This window comes from Coturnix japonica, chromosome Z (genome assembly GCF_054131305.1).
Source record: "Coturnix japonica strain WE chromosome Z, WE-NBRP24, whole genome shotgun sequence".
Classification (NCBI taxonomy): Eukaryota; Metazoa; Chordata; class Aves; order Galliformes; family Phasianidae; genus Coturnix; species Coturnix japonica.
In genome coordinates this window covers 26757860-26780086 of record NC_140702.1, presented here as the reverse complement: position 1 = coordinate 26780086, position 22227 = coordinate 26757860, and the positions used below count along the sequence as shown (strand labels likewise).

The 22227-nt window shown below is 35.2% G+C and overlaps 1 protein-coding gene across 8 annotated transcripts in view; it reads right to left on the bottom strand.

Moving 5' to 3' along the window:
- The window catches only part of APC (APC regulator of Wnt signaling pathway), an 87410-nt gene that overhangs the window by 17382 nt on the left and 47801 nt on the right, over positions 1-22227 (bottom strand). For 6 of the 8 annotated variants that reach the window (XM_015849416.3, XM_085528358.1, XM_085528356.1 and 3 more), the window contains exons 3-8: positions 21539-21623; positions 20512-20713; positions 15004-15112; positions 12103-12216; positions 6920-7003; positions 1930-2034 (exon numbers count right to left, since the gene is read on the bottom strand). In XM_015849416.3, coding sequence (XP_015704902.2) covers positions 1930-2034; positions 6920-7003; positions 12103-12216; positions 15004-15112; positions 20512-20713; positions 21539-21623 — 699 coding nt within the window. Of the gene's footprint in view, positions 1-1929; positions 2035-6919; positions 7004-12102; positions 12217-14201; positions 14314-15003; positions 15113-20511; positions 20714-21538; positions 21624-22227 lie in introns of those variants that run through there. The other 2 variants (XM_085528359.1, XM_015849423.3) reach the window with 2 other exon arrangements.

Genomic DNA, 22227 nt, shown 5'->3' with positions numbered 1-22227 from the left:
TACAGAAGTCATGTCGTTTTCCCTCTAAGAGAAGGAAGAACATTTTCTAATTTTCTAAATTACATTCTGTTTTTAAACACGGACTGCTAAGGAATCACAGAAGCTTCACAAGTATAAAAAATCATAAATATTAGAGGACCATGTCAGTGACATATAAAAGACCACACATAAAATAACAATCCTAATGCAGTCTGTTTTAACATGACTTGATTGACTAAAAAAAGTACTAAGCATTTTCTCTGCTTTGTGGCACATTTTCTTTGTGAAGTAAGCAACCTGTCTGATTTCCTTATTACAGATTACAATGCAAAGGAAAGCAAAGATTTAACTTCAGTGCCAGTGTAATGGAAGAGAAGATACTTGGAGGACGGTACAGAAAAGGACAGGACTGAATCCTGAAAAATCCCAGCTTCAATTGGCAGTATTTCAAGTAACGCTGATTATATGACTACAAAAATACTTAGACCCGAATAATTTGGTTTATATTTCTTGGGTTCTGCTTAGTAGTGACTGCTCAGCAACACAAAGTACATTGAGCTGGTTTATCAGAAATAAACATTATGCGCAATCCATTAAGCCTCCTCCCTCTGGACTTGTACTGGAAGTAAATAATCCCCAGATGCCTCTTAGAATATAGATTCAGATCCCTATATCTATCATCCTCCAGGAGGAAAGGGGACATGCTTTAAACATTTTTATGAAGCAAAGCTGAAAATTGATAAAATCACAAACGCAGGTCCTCAAATGAAGAGTGAATGAATCCTCCACTCGAAAGAGTCTGCCAAAATACAACAAAATAACTCCCGATTCATGCTATAAAGATTGATGATGCACCCACAGTGCATCAATTATTTAAATACATTATGCTTTTAACCTCTAACTTGTGCTGAACTATTTCTTTTCTCCAAACAATAACGTTGTCCTAAGAATTAGAGTCAAAGCCCCAAATCCCTGAGCAATTGCTCAGATATGGTTGACAGAAGTTAATTCTAAATGGCGATCAACTATATTTCAAAAGCAAAAATATGACCTGTGGTTCATGTTTAATCAAATGAAATATTCTAGCCAAAGCAAAATTTATATTCTTACTGGTAAATCTCCTGGTACACAATACTTTAAGAAATTCTTTATTTAAGAATTTATTTAAGAAATTCTATTTCTCTAAAGTAGCAAAAATATTTTGCATATGAATTCAACTATTAAACTTTAAGGGCAAAGTCTGAAAATCCAAATTACTATTGGGAATGTCTCACCTACAATTAGAAATTATGAATTGAATGGACATTACTGCATGGTAAATAAATATTTTTATCCACAGAAGGAAGCCATACATTGTGATATTTCTTTTAAAAATACAAAAAGAATTTAGCACAACCTTCAAAACAATTCTTGAAATGTATCTAACTAGTAAAAGGAACAGCAGTGATTGACCATTGAGAAGCCTTCAAACAACTCTTCAGCACACTTTCAGATTATTTCATGGATACTGTTTCACAGTTTAATCTAAAATAGTATTAAATAAACACTTATAATAAGCTTGTCATTTGACTCTTCTATTTAAAATCACTGATGCTATAATAATTACTTCTAATGTAAAAAATGGACAATTTCTCATAATTAAATCATACTGCTAATGTTACAGTTCAGCTACAGTAAAATAACATTCTCTGTAGTCACATTTTTTCTTAGTATTTGGCTAATTAATTATTTAAACCAAAGAAAACCATTTCCTGCATTATGAAATGCTTGTATTTCATCTTATAAAAAAACATTTCCTTCAACTAAATACAAAAATTACTCGGTCTGAGATGCAATGAAGAAATTAATAAATCTTTTTAAAATATGCAGGCATGCAAACACTGTAAGGTACATAAAAATACATAATTGTGTATTTCCAGAATACGTCAATAAACAGAACAATCAATTTACCTGACCAGTATTGCTCGCTGACATACTGATTTCTGGTGCTCCTTGACCTTCGCTCTGCCTCTCTGTATCATGGGAACCTGCATCATGCTTGCCTTGAGGTGCTCTCTGTCAATGGAACAGTTCATGAAATCATATAGAGAAATGTAATATGCAACCATGCAATGCTCTCTAGGTTGTGAATCAACAAAGCCGTATCTTCACAAAGCCAGAAAATGGGGCTTCCTATTTCACGACACTTCATTTCAATAATTAACAGCCGAGATTGACCGTCTTAGAAAAACTGCCCGATAAAAGTAAAGCATGTCCTCTGAGGATTACAGCCCTGCAAGACAAAGGATTTGCTGTGAGACACAGAAACACCATTTTCCACCAGCTGTGCTCATGTCGCTATCAGAAATGTAACAGAATTGGAGCGAACAGCTGTCTTCCCTGCACCATCACGTGATCCTTGCACATACTGGAGACTACAGCCAGCACGGTTAAATTAAGCTTACATTGTAAGGCAAACAATTTCTGTGTGAAAAGAAGGTCAATCTGAATTTTAACAACAAACACTGCAGGAATAACTGGCTTGGTACCAATTAAATTTATATAAATCTTCCACCATGATATATCAGCAAAGCAACACAAAAACCAGGCCATTAAATACAGTTCCTTTAAAAAGCAAATAGAATAACTGAGCTTTGTTCAGTATGTGAAGTATCCAGCATCACCGACTAGTATGCTTAACATGTTCTGGCTTTTCAGAATGGCATATAAGCCCGCTCTTAATGAAGTCCGGAGATGAAAACGTATTGCCTTACCTTAAAAACAAGATTTTTTTAATAACATTAGTTTTCATGTAAAACCACCTTTTTTATACTCAGAGGCTACTACCATACACATGTCCCTTTCATTTGTTTAACTAAATTTGCTATACTAAATTTAATTACTACAGGCTCCTAAAATGTTTTGGGGCAGCCTGCAGTCTGCCATGCTTTATGGGAACTTCTCTTTAATTTTTAGCAAAAACAGATTTTTTTTCAGCGTGCACACACTGAAACTTTCTTAGTTGCATAAAAAATGTTAGCTTCCTTAGGCGTGTGGTGATCAGACACATACGGCATCACCAGCCTACCCCCTTCATTTGTTTGCAAAGACACGAGTTTATCAAACCCAGAAAAAATTTAACACTGAACGGTTTCAGAAACCAGTAACTAACTAAATATTTAGGACAAACATTACAAAATGAAATACACATCCACTGAACTAATGGAAGAAGACCTGTCGAAGAACACAAGGAATTACATAAGAAAACTGAAAATAACGACTGATAATATTTTTCTTAAGCTGTATATTTAGTTATGGAAAATGACTAGTCCTTAAGGGAAAACTCCTGAAATACTTTTGGAGACAGTGTTCCTGCTGTTTTAAAAGAATTTTTCATTTAAAACCTCAACATCTTTGCCAGTATGCACAAAATTTTATTGTTATTTATGTTCATACAATGATTAAAGACATTTTGGTTCCTGATACAAGAGTAGGAACTCAGTCAAGATCAGGCCTTGCTGTAAAATGTGCTGAACACAGCACACGACGACTATCTCACAGTATTTTCAGTCTTGAGTGAATTGTAATGGTGAGTTTGACATAAATTCTGCATCCAAGCTTCCTCTGTAAGTAAGGACGGAATTTTCCAGTCATTAGATAACAATGACTTAAGAGGTATTCAATGCACATAGAGGTCAAAAGCAGAAGCGTTCATTAGCAAGGCACTGGGTTACCCCTAGGGGACAGTATTATTCTTCCAACAATAGCCCTGAATTAGTGGCACACTTTCTTTGAGTGCTGATGGTGGAATGTTTATTAAAAAGCTTTGATGCACTTAAAGCACAAACAGGGAGACATTTCATTCTTTCCAACTACATGTTATTTATGAAAGAGGTGGCATTCCATTCCCCCTAAAAGACCTCAAGAATATGCCAGTATAAAAAGTAATCATTATAACATCCAATTTCATTCATCATGGTAAGATCATCTTAAACAGCTAGAAGCACAGCTGATCATGTCCTAAATGCAGTGTGCTCTCACTACATGCACAAAGATCCACACCCATGTTACTGTCACACGATTCATCCAAGGAACCTGAATGTCAAATCTATAAGTTCATGCCAAAGGATTTTTTTTTTTTACTTCTTTAGCTACAGAAAACTGGTCTAATGAAATTAATAGTAATACAGGTAGCACATCGCAGGTATTTACTGAAAGCTGATTCCTTCACACAAATATATATCTAATTAATGTAGTTAAAGTATTATTTTTATATTATACATATGTATTATAAGAAAAAGTGTATGCACACATACAAACATGGATGATTAAAATAAATGTGATGACAAGATCGCTAGATCTTTTCTCTGTGCTTTAAATGTTTCTGAAGTCAACAATATCATGTTTCTTAATTTTGCAGTGTGCACTATCAGAAGAAAGGAAAAATCTTTGTGTTCCGAGACATCTGCAAGCACAGAAGGACTTGACCATTTTTTCTAAAATAAACAACTAAAATATTTTACTTAAATACCTTGTAATTTTAAGTTGTAATAGCTTTCTGTGTATTTACTAGGACTAAAGACTTCTCTCAACATTGAAGAATTTTCTTCAGAATTTTGAATGACGGTTATTTTCTAAACACTGAAAACTAAAGGTATGCTATTATTTTCAAGACAGCAGAAATGTTCATTATGCCACGTCTTTACAGTAAATACAGAAATTATATGGGTGTAAGAAGGTAAGAAAAAGAGAAGAAAGAAACAAAGAGGAACATGAAGCCGTAAGACTGATACAGTTTAGCTACAGTTGAGTCAGAAAAAAATCTACTGAGTTAAATCCTTCACAGAATCCCTGCCCATCAGAATTCAAAGAGTTTAAAGTTTGCAGAGAAGAGTTTAAAGTTTGCAGAGAACTATTTCTGTATGCAATAAGTCCTTTACGTTTTATCTACAGTAACAATGCACCATGGAAATACTGCACACATTTCAAAGGACAGATAGGCCTGCAACACTGTCAACAAATTGAAAACTCCGTACTTGCCAAGAAGTTGCTTTTTAAATGCACTTGCAGGTCTGTGCCTGACAGCAAAACACTGAAGGGGTCTCAATCTACAGTGGATTTGAAACCTTACTGTGAAGATCTCACAAAATATTTTGTTGATATTTGAGAATTCTCATGAAATTGGAAGGTACTTGCGGATTCCTTCGACCACGTCTAACAGCATTTACAAAAGTCAGTAATGTGCAAAAACTTTAAAAATGTGCTATGTTTTTCTTTTCTGATATATTTTGCAAAAGTTTTTAATGCCACTGCATTCGGTCTTTTTCATGTCATATATTATTCACTTTATGTAATCATTTACATGGATGCAGACGCCAACTACATCAGCAGATATAATTGTTTATTACTGTTAATAAATCTTTAAGAACAGAAGCAGAACATTCAAGCTGGGTATTATTATATCACTATGTTCACTCTCTTCAATCATACAGGCTTTGAAATTTGAGTGCTACTAAATTCCTTCTTGCTACCAGGCAATTTCAGACCTAAATCGAGCTGCTACGTACAGTAAGTAGCCATGCACTACATGACTCAAAAAACACTAAAGTATTCACATGTGTCTACTGACTGTCTCCTTTACCAGCAGCACCCAAGTAACCCTCTCCTAAAACAAACAACCAGCCAACAAGATGTCAGGAACACATCCTACCAAAACTTGTATTAAGTGTTTCTACATATTCAGCAGCCAAGTAACTTGATGAAAGAAGTGGAGAGAAAACTAAGACGAGAACTTCTCTAATTTGGTGCATCTCAATGCTGTTGGAGTCCCTGAGCTTATGCAAGGCCTAATTAACATGGGTTTTGTTTTGTTCAAAACCAGAATAGGAAATAAATGTTCTGAGGACAGGTTCAATCTGATTAAATGGTGCAAAAGTACAGCTGCCAAAAGCCTGGCCAATCTGAAGTGGTAGAGTTCAGAATCCAAAAAGGACAGAGAAAGGCAAAAAACAGAACAACAGTCTTATGTTGCAGGAAAGCAGACTGTAACCTCCTTCAGGTATTTGATTGGAAGAATCCCATGGGATATAGCCCTGGAGAGAAAAAGGCTTAGAGGGTATCTCATTGGTATGCTTAAACAACAGCATTGGCTAGTGTGTCAAAAGAACAGACAATTTAATTATACACACTACTGTCACCTTCACATCCAACACAAGATTTTCCCCCAAGCTGTAGAATTATAAAACCATTATCATCACAAATGGAAAAAGATACATTCCTTAACAATTCAGGTGTTGCTCTGAACTTTCACAGTTGGTTTTTTGGGTGAAAATAAATAAAAGTAATATTCAGGTCCAACATAAAAATTATAACTAATTTACCAGTTCAACTCCATTTCTTGTAAGCGAGTGTCTACTACTAATGCTGTTTTTTTGCTAACAGCAATTACTACTATTGACTTTGTTGTTCAGAATAAACATTATTTGGTACTTGTTAATATAGAACTCAGTACTTAAATGCTAAAAATATACAAGGCTTCTAAGAAACCAGGCAAAAGCTATATTCATTCTTATTTTTTTCTTCTCTCTCTCAAAAGTTAATCAAGCCTTGTTTATCAGAAATTCCTCTTCAGAAAGGTGTGTACATCTGGTAGTTTTAATTACTTGTTGAAACTAAGACAAACTGTTTATAACACACTGTACTTCTGTCTTTGAACTGAAAGTGGTGGTAGTACTTTGTCCTATCATTAGTGATTAATGCTCAGTATCAGCATGAAGAGTAACTCCATTATTTCTCCCTCAGTTCACAGGTGAGAGAACAAGTAACTGACAGTGTACATTGACTAGTTCAGTAACTGTGAGATCACTAGCTTCTGAAAGTTATCCTATCCAACATCTCATTCAAATGTTTTTTGATTTTTTTTTACTAGAAACATATCAGAAACAAAAGAAGGTTCACTAACCTCTGCTTCTGCTGCTTGTGATTGCAGGAGCTGTCGTATACGAAGAATATCCTTCTCTATCTGCTGAATTCTTGCCACCCTCACCTGAAATAAATGGTTTTATTCAAAAACACCTTTTATTTATTCTGTATAATGACAATATGACAAGTTCATTGCAAATACAGCTAACTACAACAGCTTATACAAACAGAACTACTTTCACATTGTAATTCAAGTGTTCTTCACAAGAAAACACAGGCATGATTGCAAACACTGAAAATACAGTGGTCAGTTAGGTCTCTAGTAAAGCTAATGCTTTTTTAGCAAATTAATTCACTGTACTTTCCAAACAGAAATTTGAGAGAACTTGTAATGACCAAGCATCTTCAAAGTAGAAAATACTGAATGGTTTCTATTATATTCCGTTAATATGATGATTTGGAAGCTCTTGTTTATGTGAACAGCCTCCGAATATTTTCTGCACCTACAAATCTGAAAGAATTTACAAGGCAAATGTAAAGAAAAAGCTACATAGTGCTTCTTTGGTCTGTCTGGGTTTACGCAGACATTTCTGAATCAACCTGACTTTTTTAAAGGAAGCTGTATTGCAACTCATTTCTCAGTGCAATCATTCTGTGGTTCATAAATGGAATGCTGAAAAACCAAGCTTTACAGAATGCACATACAAGCTGCATTGTGAAGCACAGGATGAATGATTCTCTGAAACAGCAAGTGAATAAAGTAAGAGGTAGATAATTGTGTGTGCTTGATAATACACAGTCGTTGACTCAAAAAGTGGGCAGAGAATAATTAGTCCAGTAGCATCAGGATATGAACAGAATACTGAACTGATTAAATAATATTTCTTTATCTGATGGATAGATTAATAAAATCCTGATTGCTGTAACTGAATAACAGGTTTGGTGTTACACTAAAAAAAAAAAAAAAAGGTTTTGTGCATCTAGTGGACGCTGCAAGGATTGCTATAACCAACCTTATTTAACATCTTTACAACCTGAAAATGAAAATAAGATGAACTTTTTAAAAAGGTGTTTCTACCAAAAGATACACGTGGAATAGTAACACAATGTAATCTCAAAATCTTAGAAATAAAACATACAAACACAAAGAGGAATGAATTCCTGAAACATCATAATAAGCTGTGGGAAAAGCATCATGAACACCAACACTTATGAGATGCACAGCTATGAACAGAGAAGCAAAATTTGAAAGCAGGGCATAAAGAAGTTCCACAAAAGGCAAACAGATCATTCACTCTCCTTAGTTCCTGTATCTGGAGATTTCTTAAGTATTAGAAAGCCAAAAAAGTATTACTGGAAATAAAGGTACACTGTACATTGAAGTAACGATGTCATATGTCTGCACTTCAGAAGAATACTGTAGAGCTGTTGGAGTGTGCCCAGAGGAGGCCAAAAAGGTCATTAGAGGGGTGGAGCACCACACCTGTGAAGTAGGAGCTGGGCTTGTTCATGTTGGAGCAGGGAAGGCTTCGGGGAGACCTCACTGTGGCTTTCCGGTACATACAAGGAGCTTATAAACAGGAGGGAGACAGGATTCTTACTTGATGCGATAGCAACAGGACAAAGTGGAATGATTTTGAACTACAGGAGTGGAGATTTAGGTTAGAAGGCAAGGTGAAGTTTTTTGCTGAGAGGGTGGTTTGGCACTGGCACAGGCTGTCCAGAGAAGCTGTGGATGTCCCATGCCAGGAGGTCTTCAAAGCCAGGCTCAGTTGAGCCTTAGAATACTAATCTGGTGGGCAACAACCATGCCCATGGCAGTGGGACTGAACTACATGATTTTTAAGGTCCCTTCCAACCCAAATCATTCTGTAATTCAATGACAGAACACTTCTCTGTCTTTGAGAATGACTCTGGAGTTTCCCTTAGCTTGAGCTTCCTTCCATGTAACCAGCAATTAATTGCCTAAAGTACATCAAGGAAATCTGAATATGTATACATACACATCTGAACATGGGAAAATATTTTTTGGCAGATTAAAAATATTCAATATTGCAATTTGTCATGTACCACAAAGTTTCCAAAGAGACAAGAACTGAATCCACACCTCCCAGGTTTTACTTGAAAAATGCAAATTTAGACAACTCTTTTTAATTTAATTGATAATTTGTATTAAAGGGGACTTGAGAATTTCCATCAACTGGAAGTACGCTTTGTACCAAACACTGAACAAGCACAAAAAAGAAAATGCTATTGTAAACAAAGCTTTAAGATCCTAATGTAATTTGTTCAGCAGAGTAACTGAAAACAAGCCTGAAGTCAGTATATCAAGCATATCTCTTAATGAAGACAAATCATACTTTTTCCTATGTAAACACAATATATCAAAGCATCTCAAGATATTTATCAGTAGTAGTACAGTGGAGCATTAATTTGATGAAGACGGTAAGGAAAAGGCAAAGAAAATCAAGAGAATATTAATTTTACTGTATAACTTAAAAGAGTCCTCAGAGTATTAAGTCAAACAAGCTAATATTAGAGATGCAAGAGGGTTCCAAACTTTGAGAAGAATCACTGTTTAGTACTCTATATTGTGTTAATGCACTGTCATGTTTGTATGTTTTTTGGTTAATCATATCATTTTGATTATTAAAGCATCTGCTTTAATCTGTATAGGAATGAATTTTCAAGTGTCTGAACGCATGAAGAAAATTGTTTATATTTTAGAAGCCATGTAAGTAACATCACATCTCTATTCACAATATATTCCTACTCATTCTGTAATTATTTATCACTCGTATCAAAAGAATATTGTTGGATAAAGCAACTTGACATTTAAAGATACAAATTACTTGGGAATCACTGCTCCAGTAGCCCTTATTAAGAACATTCCTTCATCTTCTGAAAAATAAGGACTAATATTTTCTTTTAAAACACTTTGCTTTTGTAAAGGTTATACAAGAAAATATATGCATTTGAATATTCAAACACTTAAAACAAAGATTAAATTTAATAACTTTTTCAAATCTTTTTTTTTTCTCCTCTCAAGTGAGAAATACCACATGAAGTTATAAACTTCAGGTAAGACTTAGTGCAAATAGTTAAACAAGCTAAAATAAAGTCTTCTCTTGCATCTGTTTGTGTTACCGTTTGTCACGCGGTCATATACAATCCTCAAAAGGGGTAACAAACAATGACTGCTGTGAGCTGACTTATTTTACGATGAAAAGTTCAGAGGAATCAATGACAGATTAGAGGTGGAGAAGATCATTATTTTAAGGTCCTCCAGAAGAAGTGGCTACTATACTAATTAACTGGCAATGGAAGGCTACCAGCTCTTGCATGGAATAAATCTCTGTGACTCTTAATGCAGAGACATCTGTAGCATTACCTTCTACATACCTCATCTGTTTCCTCCCTTCACTTTTTGCATTGTATTTTGTATAACAAACAGTTATGGCAGAGGGAAAATACAGAGCAGTAAGAAAGCTGTAAAACCAGCAAGTTCATGGCACGTTTTGAACATCACAGTGAAATAATACAGAATTAGCTTTGACATGTCTGCACAGCAGTGTACCTCTGAACAGTTTTAGCACCTATCCTTGGTATAATGAAACCAAGGGGAATTATCCGTCAAAGCCCACAAGAGGAAAATGTGGATATAGTCACTTCCTATTCTATCATCTTTACATAATTACAGTCAGTAGACACCTTTTTTTTCTTCTTTTTCTTTTCTAAAGTAAATAGGTGTTATACATAAAGAACAAAACATTTGTGATAAACCCACAGGCAAACATTAATACGGAAAGCATACAAAGATTTCAACATCCTCTTGATAGGACTTTTTCCCTTCTGAAGTTGAGGAAGAACAGGTAGGGAAGTAGCCGCCTAAGGAAAAACGTACTTTCAGAGTGAGAGAATTACAGTCAAATAATTTCTTCTAACAATTTCAATTATACTCTGCCTACATAAATAACTTGGCCAGTATCATACTGTCTGTATCCATTTAGCTTACTTTACCTTATTCTACATCAGCCCATTAGTAACAAAACTCAGAAGTCTGATGACACACTGCTCCTTTATAGAACAGAGATAACCAGACATACTCAGGCTGAGCCTGTTCTGCCTTCACTCAAAACCAACTGACAGAAGTTGCACAGCTGCATTCACTACTGTAGCTACTTAACATTGATAGCACAGCCATGAGGCTTCCAGGTCAGAGTTGGTTATTATCCAGGCAGACTAAAACAGGGAAGAATAAACTTGGTTCTGTCTTGAGTACAACCATATTGACAGATCCTTCTTTACACATCCCTTACGTATATACCTAACAGAAGTAGCACTACTACAGGATATGTATCTTGCAAAAAACTGAAGCCACGTAACTTTTCTAAGAAGTTTAATTCACTTTAGAAAACACAGTTTAAACTCCAATTGTGAACAGAATTAATTAGAAATGTATCCTATGTAACAAAATTCCTGTTCACATAAACCTGGAGAAGATAGTGCCTAAGCAGACTGTTTTATTGAAAACATTTGTTCTTCAAACACATAAAACCAGATTATTTAACCTACTTGTTATTTAACATCCATGGAAACAAGCAGGAATAAATACTTCAAATAAACACGCATGGGAGAGTAACTATCCTATTTACAGGTCTCATGCATGTTTTGAGTAATACTTCCAAATGTGGCTAATATGATTTGCTTACAAAATTGTGCATGTACTCATTATGAATGCAAAACAACTCTTAGTGAGAGCAAACAACTGCAAGTTATGCATGTGAATTGACATGTGGTCTCTGGTTAAGAAAATCTACCAGATCCTCACTGGATTTTTTTCTGAAGAGGTCTCTGATGAGCACCTTGAGAACTCAGTAAAGAATTGCAACCAATTCCATCATACCATCAGACTTTGATGCACTAGTTTTACAAAAACAAAGTCAAATACACCACTAGATCTAAGTATTTGTGGCCCTCTTTTTAAATGTTTTAATAGACATATATTTTAAAGAACAACTTCTGTTTCTTATATATATTAACTATACTATGTATTTCATACACACCTCAATTTGTCTTTCTCAATGCAGCCCAGGCAAACCAAAAGGACACACATGCTTTAAGCTATCACTGTGTTTACACACTGTTTAAAGATACAGCAATCATTAATTTTATAAAATCACAGAAAAAAACTTTTTCTGTTCTTTCTAATAAAAGCTATACCTGTGCTCGCTTTTCCATATCCTGACATGTACCCAACTGTTCTTCCATTGCAGCTCTGATCTGCCTTGCTTCATACTCCAGCTGCCTTCTGGTCATATCTGTTTGCAAGGAGAACTGAAATCGAATTACAGAGAAGGCATCTTAGTGCATCAAATTTATGTAAATGATTAATGTCTTTTGAACTATTTTACCACAGCAAAATTCATAAGCAGATGATGAGTGGTAGATCACTAAAATATGGCTATGTTATTAAAAAGAAGAATACAAATTGTGTTTCAAACAACAATACCTGCAAGTTTTGTCAAATAACTAAATACAACCTATAACAACTGAGACATTATCACTCATTACAAGCCTGGAATATTTGGTTACCAATGCACATGAGCATGTCAACAAAACTGCTACACATTCCAGGAGAATCAGTATTCTTAAAAACATCCAGAGGTACAACCTGTTGTTATGATACCATGACCTCATTCTTACTACTGTTACCTACCTTATCCAGTGAAAAAAATATAATGTTCAATTTGTAACAACAACATAGCTTAAAGGCACTTCAAATAGTTTATGATTTTAATGTAGATTTAAAGCAACAGGTCTGTGCAACCAATAAAAAACAACAACAAAAGGCAAGAAAATCAAATTAAGTGCTAGTTTTAAAGATGACAAAAACAGGAAACAAGGTGGCAGGAACTGCTGTAGATAAGCTGGTCCCACTTTCTGTCAAAAGCAGGGTCTTCAAGTTCGGTATCCAGGCCTAAGTCAAACCAAGTTTTTAATACTTTCAGCAAGATAGGTTTCACCACTTCTATAAGCAACCAATTCCAATATTATGCTGTCATCACAACAAAGATTTTTTTTTTTTATATTCACACAAAATGTCTCCTGAGTAACTTGTGCCCTCTTGTTCTGTTAACACACATCCTTGTGAAGAGCACCTCTGTCTTCTCTACAGCTACTTTTTAAGCATGAGATAAATAGATCCCTCATAGACCTCTGTAGACTTAACAAGTTGACTGCTTTAGCAGCAAGTTCAATTATTACCCACATGTACATATGTCATATATTTGAACATGTGGAAAATGGAGAAAGATCCAGTAAACATGTTTGCACATGAAAAGAAGTAGCTAATGTTTTCTGAAGCACACCATTAACTTCCTGACAAGATGAATATAAGTTCACTGAACTTTTCATGAGGTCAGAAGTTTTGAAACTACATAGCAACAAGGGAGTGACCAGTAAAATGAAATGAATGCTATGGGGGATTAAAGTTCTTCCATTTGACAGTTGCCTTTCTGGGAAGGACAGAAAAAGTTCTTTCAGAAAGGAGCAGTGATAAACATTACAACTGTACTTAATATGTAGAGACACCTCCGTAACAGAAAGGTAACTCTTGAGTGAGAAAAGGAAGTATCCGATCCAGTATATTCCACTAGCTTTTTTCAACCAATAATATGCAATAATCTTATGAAAGCAGAATTTATAAACCATTTCTATTTTGGAAAAAGGAGTTTAAAAAATGTGAGGAAGCTTTCAGACACTGACATATGGAAAGAAAGGTAAAGACTGAAGTGCAGTCACAGCTCTATTACGGCAGCTGCACAGAAATGAAAAGGTTGTGCATTTCAGAGTGTTTAGACAAAGATATGGGCTAAACTGAAGCAAAAAAAATGAAACTATGATGAAAATTTTTTAAAGTTGAAGGCTTTAATTATTCCTACAAAATACAAATAGGGCTGCTGCACCTTTACGCTGCTCATAGAAGTCTCCACTACTGTATTTTGGATGACTATTCAGCTTGCAAATAAGTCTTCAAGACAAGTTCTCAGTGAAGACTTAAACAGTGTTCAGAGATAAAGTCAAAACAGTCAAACACCTACAAATGCATAAAATGCTACTGAAAAGATATTAAAAAGAACAGGGTCTGCCCATTGTAGGCACATTCACAATTCTATCCCCAGCTGATGAATAAGCAGTAATGAATAATTACAACAGAACAGATTTAGTGTAGATACTAAGTGAGACGTCCTAGTAAAATGAGCTAACTTTACTGATTATCTATTGAAATTGAGAGATTTGTACCTTAAAACCTACAATACCTTTACTGTGACACAGACATAATACAGTGCCTTTGAGAATATACTCCGCTGCCTCAAGATCTTTTTCAGACTTTCTCCTCCTCTGGTTTTCTGATTAAACTGGCCACAGCTGAATGTTATATATGCTGATGTCCAGCTACTCCACTCCGCTTACTAAAGTGCTTCCATATTCTACTTCTTTTTCCAGGAGGTGGATTTATGCCTAATCAGATTAGACTCTGTAAAGACAAGCAATCAAAACTGTATATGCAAATGAATTCACTGCAAATATATACAAGAATCTGAGGCCTAACAACCAGAAATGTGTATTATCTTGGAAAGCAGAGATCTTCACTTACATGAATATTCATTCCTATCAGAGATCTTCATTATTCAATATTTGACAATAAATTATTTGGAGACGCAAGGGTACAAGGTTGGAGCAATTGTATCACATTATAGCACCACTTTACTGTTTTGAAAGAAGAGCCCTTTCATAAATTGTCTCTTAGACTAATACTGCTCTCAAAATTAAAAGACTTTATTAAATAACATAAAATTATAGAAAAAAAAAGACCTCTGGGGGATACAGCTTACTGATGTAATTATTTGTCACAGTAACTGTTTGGTGTTCCTTTCCAGTGTTGGCATTCATAGTGGTATGTATGAATTTTAAAATGTAAAATTACATATGAAAACATTATTTAGACCAAGCTTTACATACTAATTTAAAATATTTTAAGGGAAAATTAGAGAAAATTACCAAGTTCATAAGATATATGAAGCAGATAATCAGAGTCTGTAGCATACTACAATTACTTACATTTTCAGTAAGAGGGAGACTGTCAATCCTTTTAGTAAGGTTCTGAAGCTGGGCGTAATACCAGTCCTTTTCTTTCTCTTCCTTCTCAAGTTCCGCAAGCAAAAGAGATCTATTGAAAACAAGCAAGAAATGTTTAATGGTTAAGACCTCATCAACAAATATGAAGGCAGAAATGAGCACTGATACCAACACAAAAGGTTAAGAAACAAGGTTTGAGGGAGAAAGCACAAACAAGAAGCCTAAGAAGGTTCCCTGGACCCAGCTGAACAAATTGCTGTGCTATGCTGAGCAGGTCATTTTAATTTCTTGTGCATCAGGCCTGCAGTTACAGGTAAATATTGATATGTCTTCTATTACCACTTAGAATTTACAGCCTAGTAGCATTTAGTGAAAATTAAGCACAGTTACCAATCACATGCTAACTCAAATCCACCTTCTTTTAGACAATAGGCTTTTGTATGGTACAGCAAACTGCGGCTGCTATTTAAGAAAAGGACTGGGAATTTTAACAGTGAATACATCTCAATATCAGGTTACTAAATACAGTTACCTTCACACCCTTCGCAGTATCTCCTCATTAACTCTGTCACTCATAAAAACAAAAACCACCAAGGTAAAGGTTGCAATATCAAGTTATTTCTGTGATTATTAAAAATACATAAAAGAGAGTATTTTCTACAAAACGTTACAGACAGGGTACACTTATAGCCATTTTGCGCATTTCAAATGGGTATCATAAGCATACTGTAGACCTGAGCAGTACAGGAGAAAGATAAGAAGTTCACAATGTGCAGAGTACCAAAAGAAAATGTATTACAAGTTTTACCTACTGTTTTATCTATCCTTCATAAACTAGATCAGTACAGTCCCAAAAGTTATCAATACGATTATATATTATTAATTCTCATATCACATTTTAAAATATGTAAGATTTTCAGTATTATTCTGTACAACTCAGAGTAATGCTCAGCAAGCTTTACTTCCCCTCCTTAACTTTTACATCTGCCTCTCTTTAGTCTCAGTTTGTAGTCTAAGCAAGAGCCATATGAACATTTACAAAACACACAGAAAAAAATGTTACGGATAATTACCCTAAGTTTTTAAGGAACAAAGAAAGCATACAATAAATTTTTCACTAAATTACTTTATTAATGCATCCCAAGAGTAACTTGGGAGGATGATAATCAAGTCTCTTCATGAAAGAACATGTAAAAAGAATTTATATGTTCTCAAGAATCTGCTTGACTGGCCTTCTTCTTCAAAAATGCTTAAAACTATTTTTGATAACAATAATACTCCATATCCAAAGCAAGGATGTGCCCTGAGGAATCCCTCAAGGTCTTCTGAAGACAGACTAAATGAAATGTGAGTAGATTACACTCTGAGAAAGGCCGTGAGACAAAGTCATTCTTTTGGCCTTTCACTGCCCATTCTCTAACATACGGGACCTAAGTGCCTGATCTCTGTGCACCTCCTTTCCTCCTTGTTTGAAATATGCTGTTGGGTGTCCAAGCACTAGTTGTGTCCTATTTGATAGATCAATTTTGCAGAAGTATAACTAATGCAAATTCTTATTATAAGTATTTTATTTTCTACCTATGTTTTCTAACAGCCCTAATCAGATTATTCTCACCTGTTGCTGTGTTAAGACCACACAAAGATTTACAAATTGACTAATTTTGCCTCTGGATTTAAAGACCTGGTTGTAGAAATAGGAGGCATTACTTTCAGCTAAGTGAACATTGATTAAATTTCTCCTGCAAAATGGAGGGTATTCAGTTCATGAGTGAGACACTGTCATTCAATCTGTTTTGACATGTATAATGGGTGCTAGAAGCAAGAAATGAACTTAGGAACCATCAGTACTCTGTAAAAAACAATTCAAGACCTGCGGGCAACTCTTTAAATTCAATAGCGTCCATTTTTGCTTCTGTGCAATGCTTTATTTGGGCTTACTGCTTTGCTATTATTGCTCCAGGAGGATTTAGATTTTAATGACGTCTTTAAGGTCTCTCAGTCCAATGCCTGAAGAAGTGCAGACTGCACTGCAATTTCCTTAAAAATAAGCAGTACGTCTCTGTAGATGTGTTTGATGAGTTGCTCCATACACTTACGTTACTATCAGAGGTTCCATCAACCAGAAGTAGAGCTCCTTCTGCAACCTTTGAGAATTTCATGAGGTTAAGTGAGAGTTAATAAATCTTTATGCACCCCAAAACTACTTTTATCAGCACTGTCATAGAGAATATTTTCTCTGTCATATGCAGTTAGAATTAATGAAAATTCAACAAGGCAAAAGTAGTAAAGTTTCAAAACTTTACAGTGTTTTTAAGAGTTAGCAGAAAGTTATCTAAAAGATACTGTAGAGAAACAGTTAAGTCATTCAGTTAGCCATGAAGAGTTAAGAACATAAGAAGACTAGAGAAAGTGCTTAAAATCAACATTAAGGGAAAAAAAAAACATTAAAAAAAAAAAACACAACAAAATAGAATAAAATGAGGAGCAATCAAGGAATACACACATTTTCATAAAAAAAAATCAGCACAAGACCATTACCTCTAGTATTATGTCACAGAGCTGACAAAGATGAGATTATCTAAATGAAAAAAGGTACACCAGAGGTAACCTATGGTTTATGAAAGGCAATCTGCAGAACATGCATCATGCTCTGAAAAAGTGTCTGACCAACTACACCTGGAAAGAGCCAGAGAGAAAGCAGGAGAGATTTATTAAGCAGCACATTCTAAACTGGTAACCTAAAACATTTTGAACTGGGCTCCAAGCAAACTGTTCTAGCTGAAGATGTCTTTGTTCATTGCAGGGAAATTGGACTGGATGACCAGTCCATGATTAAAGATCCCTTCCAACTCAAACAGTTCTAAGATTCTAAAAATGCATATTTCCCATTTTCTGCTGTTATTGACTTTAAAACTGTAGGAGAATTGAGTTAATGGGAAACATGCAAAACATTCCAACATACCACTTGGTTATTTTTTTTCCTTCTCAGAAGAGCATTTTTGGTCAAGTTAAATACATTTTTCAATTTAGAACTAATTTTAGCAAATTTTTCTAGTTTCTTATTTGTTTACCTTTTCAAACACCTAGAGAATTTCTTTATTGAAAAGCACCTTGTGATTTTGCCCAATTCATATACAGTTAATACATTTTGGTCCTTGCCCTGACACTGCTGCCCACAAGCAAAACATGTTTTTCCATGGTGTTAAAATGCTGAATGAAAATGTTCTTATGCTGCAGGTTTCAAAAAAATGCTAGTCTCTAAATTTTTTTAATGTTCCAACATTTGTGAAAAAAACCCCTACCAGCAAGTAATCCATGTTGAAATAAATATATGGTTATAAATACCAAAACTTAGCAACAAAAACACAAGGCATAGAAAAATAAGTGGTTAATTCCTTTCTGAATTCATACTGCTTTCAGATGCATAGCCCAAGGTTCTCCACCCTAAATTCTGATTCTTCTGATTACCTAGGGCCCAGGTCAACATCTTAACTATTTCTACATGTCCTGTAAAACAGCAAAAAAACCTGGGCAGTATTGATTATTATTTCAATAATAAACGAAGCCAGATGTTATCTGTCACACCTCTAAAGAAGACCATCATCTCAGCAACATTAATCTTTACTCCCACGGTTGCTACAGTAACTGTCTGAACTTAACTGAAATTAAAATAACCCTTTCCCTTCCTTTTTTTCCAGCATTGTTTGAAAAAAAATAAAAAAATAAAAATCAAAAAACAGAGCATTCTGGACATTGCTGAACAAAAATGTTCAAAGAACTATCACCTTAGAATTGATAACTGTAGTAAAAGATTGCATCATAAACCACACGTATTGGAGTAACTAACCTGAAATCCAGTTGCTCTAAATTAATGGTCCCTTCTCTGAATGACCTGGAGTCCAATGACTTGAATTGTAACTGGAAGCCACAACTACACTTAAATGATTTCAGTACCATGTGTGGTAAAAAACAGCACTGGAAATAACACAAACATGTACAATATTTCGTGATGGTAGATCATAAGCTACTGCTCGGTTCTTAGTTTGGATTAGAAACAGGAGTGCCCTGTCTTTGTGAACTATGACACATGGAGAGCTCTACTACCAATACTTGAGAGACTAGGATAAAAGGCTGTACGAATGGAAAAACTTAGGAGGGAACAGCCATGAGTTAAAATGGCAGATACGTTAGATTCTTTAAGACTGAGTTAAGTAAGTAGGAAGAGATTCCTGGATCCTACAGTTTTCTGTATAGCTTTTCAGGAGTCTGCAGTTTGGAGAGGAAACAAACATGACCAGTAAATAAAATCTGAGATAAAAACTGCCGCTAGAGAAGACTCACTATGGATCCACTTTCATTTCAGCAAATGAAAGGGATCTAAAAATATTACTTAAAGCATAAAAGCCTTCCTCAACATGAGGATCTGGGTCAGGGTAACCCCACGCACAGATACAGGTTGGGCAGAGAATGGCTTGAGAACAGCCCTGAGGAGAAGGATCTGGGAGAGTCAGTTGATGAAAGATTAAAAGCAGGAATTCTAGGCTGCTGCCCCACAATTTCCTTCCCAACTAATTTTTATATTATAGTTCCAAGTACTTTTTTTTTTTCTTGTTAGAACTATTAAGCATTAAAATATAAAGTTGCTGACTGTTCTTCAGCCCTATAGAATTACATCCTATCAATTAAGCAGCTTGCTATGACCAAATCTTTAGAAAACCCTATAAGTACGCCTCTAAGAACATCTGGGATTTCAGACAGTTTCATTTTAAGGTATAAAGATGTCTTCAATGGAAAAAGCTACCCATCTCTTACATTTCCTTCAAAAGTAATTGACAATGTGCTACAACCCTGCATTACGCCTGTGCCGACCTTCTTATTAAGTGACTATTTCTATGTTTCAGGAAAAGAAATTCCACAGTTTTGCCAACATGCAAAAAAATCACACGAGAATGAAATCCCAAAGACTGAATAAATAAGTATAGCTGACAACTTTGGTAAGAGACAAGAATCCATTTGTAAATGTCTACTAACAATAAATAACTGATCAACTAGCTATGGTTGCTGTAACAATTTTCAAAACACAGAAAGAAACTGCACCATCACATCATCAGTTTCAACTTATCAACTTACCAACAATGGTGCGGAGATACAAATGGGTATGAGATGCCATGATATCTCAATCTTTTTAAAATGCTAGCCATCTTCTGAAGATCCACATAAATTAACCTTTAGCCAATGAGCAGTAACTACAGTAACTACAACATGCAAGAAGCAGCAAAATGTGTTCTACGTGTTTTAAGACTTTTTTTTTCTTTTCTTTTTTTTTTTTTTTTGCAGCTAAATATAATGCAAACTCCTTGTTTCCTTACTTGTTACATTAAATATACCTTTACGGAAAAAAAATCTAGCTAAATATTAACTGTGCCACTATACTTTTCCCTTTGAAATTAAAAGTAACCGCATACTGGATGAACAGATAAGAAAATATACCTCTCTTTTTCTAGCTCTTCTAAATAACCAGTGCTTTCTCTGCTTCCATTCATAAATCCTCTTCTTGGAAATGATCCCATGGGAACAGGACTGCACTCTCCTGAACGGCTTGACACAGACCCTTCCCGGCTCCCAAATGAGCGCACAGACACCTTTGGCCTTAACTTCACTCCAGGAAAGCTGGTACTCTCCAGGTTCAGTTCTGGATAACAGAAAGCAAACGTTTTCAAAGATGAAGCTCAGCAGCACATTTGAAACACCTTTCATGCATAAATCCAGGTTTCTTCGATGGAAGCATTCTGAACACTTTGCACTGGGAAATACAAAAGAACAAGGCAAACAAACCCAGTCTTGACTGTACGTTTAAGACAATAGTAGTCCTTGAGCAGATGGGAAAAACTACTGCTCTTCCAATTAGAAACAGTGTCCCCACACCAGTCTGCTTACCTTTTTCCCAGAGAAATTAAGAAATGGGTAGAGCTTTGTAAAAATGTCATTAAAAGTGTCACATGAATTGTTCTTGTAGCCTGGAACTTTTTAGAAGGGGGAATAAGCTAGAACAAAGTAGATTTAACCTAGGTATTAAAAAGAAATTCTTTACTGTGAGGGTGCTGAGACACTGGAACAGGTTTCTGGAAGAGGCTGTGTATGCCCCCTCCTTGAAGGTGTTCATGGCCAGGCTGGATAGGGCTTTGAGCAACATGGTCTAGAGGGAGGTGTCCCTGCTGGGCAGAAGGGTTGGAACTCGATGATCTTAAAGGTCCCTTCCAACCCAAGAGGTTCTATGATTCTTTAAGTCCTAAGGTAACAGCAGCAGAAGCCCAAAAGCAACTCAGAAAAATGATCTTTTTGAAAATGTGTCTTTAAAATGCTCATCAAAAAATAACAGTAAGACTATGTCAAACCGACAAAGTCAGAACTGGAAAGAAGACAGAACTAAGCTAGGAAATACTATCTTGAAGAAAAAAAGAAAGACCAAAAACCTAAGAAACAAGTGAACCTACTTGAAACATAATTTTAAATTTACCTTTAAGTCGTTCCAATAAGTCAATTTGTCCAGACGATGCCATTCCCTCATCTTCAATACTTCCTTGTAGCTGTTTCAGCACCTCCTGAAAGAAATTAAGAGATACTTAGAGTAATAAAGTACAAAGCAAATGCACATAACCTGCCCTCAAGTGCACACTTATGTAACAGCTACTGAAACACTGGTATGAACTTTATTTCATGTGAGCAGTGAATATAACTCTAATTTCTGTCAAATAAAATAAGCAGTATTTCCCCAAACTATGTCACAATGTAAAGAATAGTCTGTCTGGTAGCGATAAGCTGATAAACCTATCAGCTTATTTAGAAGTCCTTCTCAAAGTGAATACCATTAATCTCTAATTTATAGATGAAGAAGTAGGAAACTGAGAAATTAGTCAAATTTCTTCACCTGTGTACCTAAGGTTTGCCCTGTAAAAATAAAAATAAGGCAGCTAATTAAAAGTTACCTCAGTATTTTGAATACCACATTTTCTAAACCTTTAAGATATCAGTAGAAGTTAACAGCAGCATAAACCAGAGGGGATAGTCATCAATGTTATAGTTATTACTACTAACACCACTGGAACTATCATCACCGGATCTAAGTAGAAGAGAATTACGTTTCTCTCATGGTATTGTTTCATCTGGCTTATTCTTTGGGACACATTTATGCAGCTGAAACTCTGA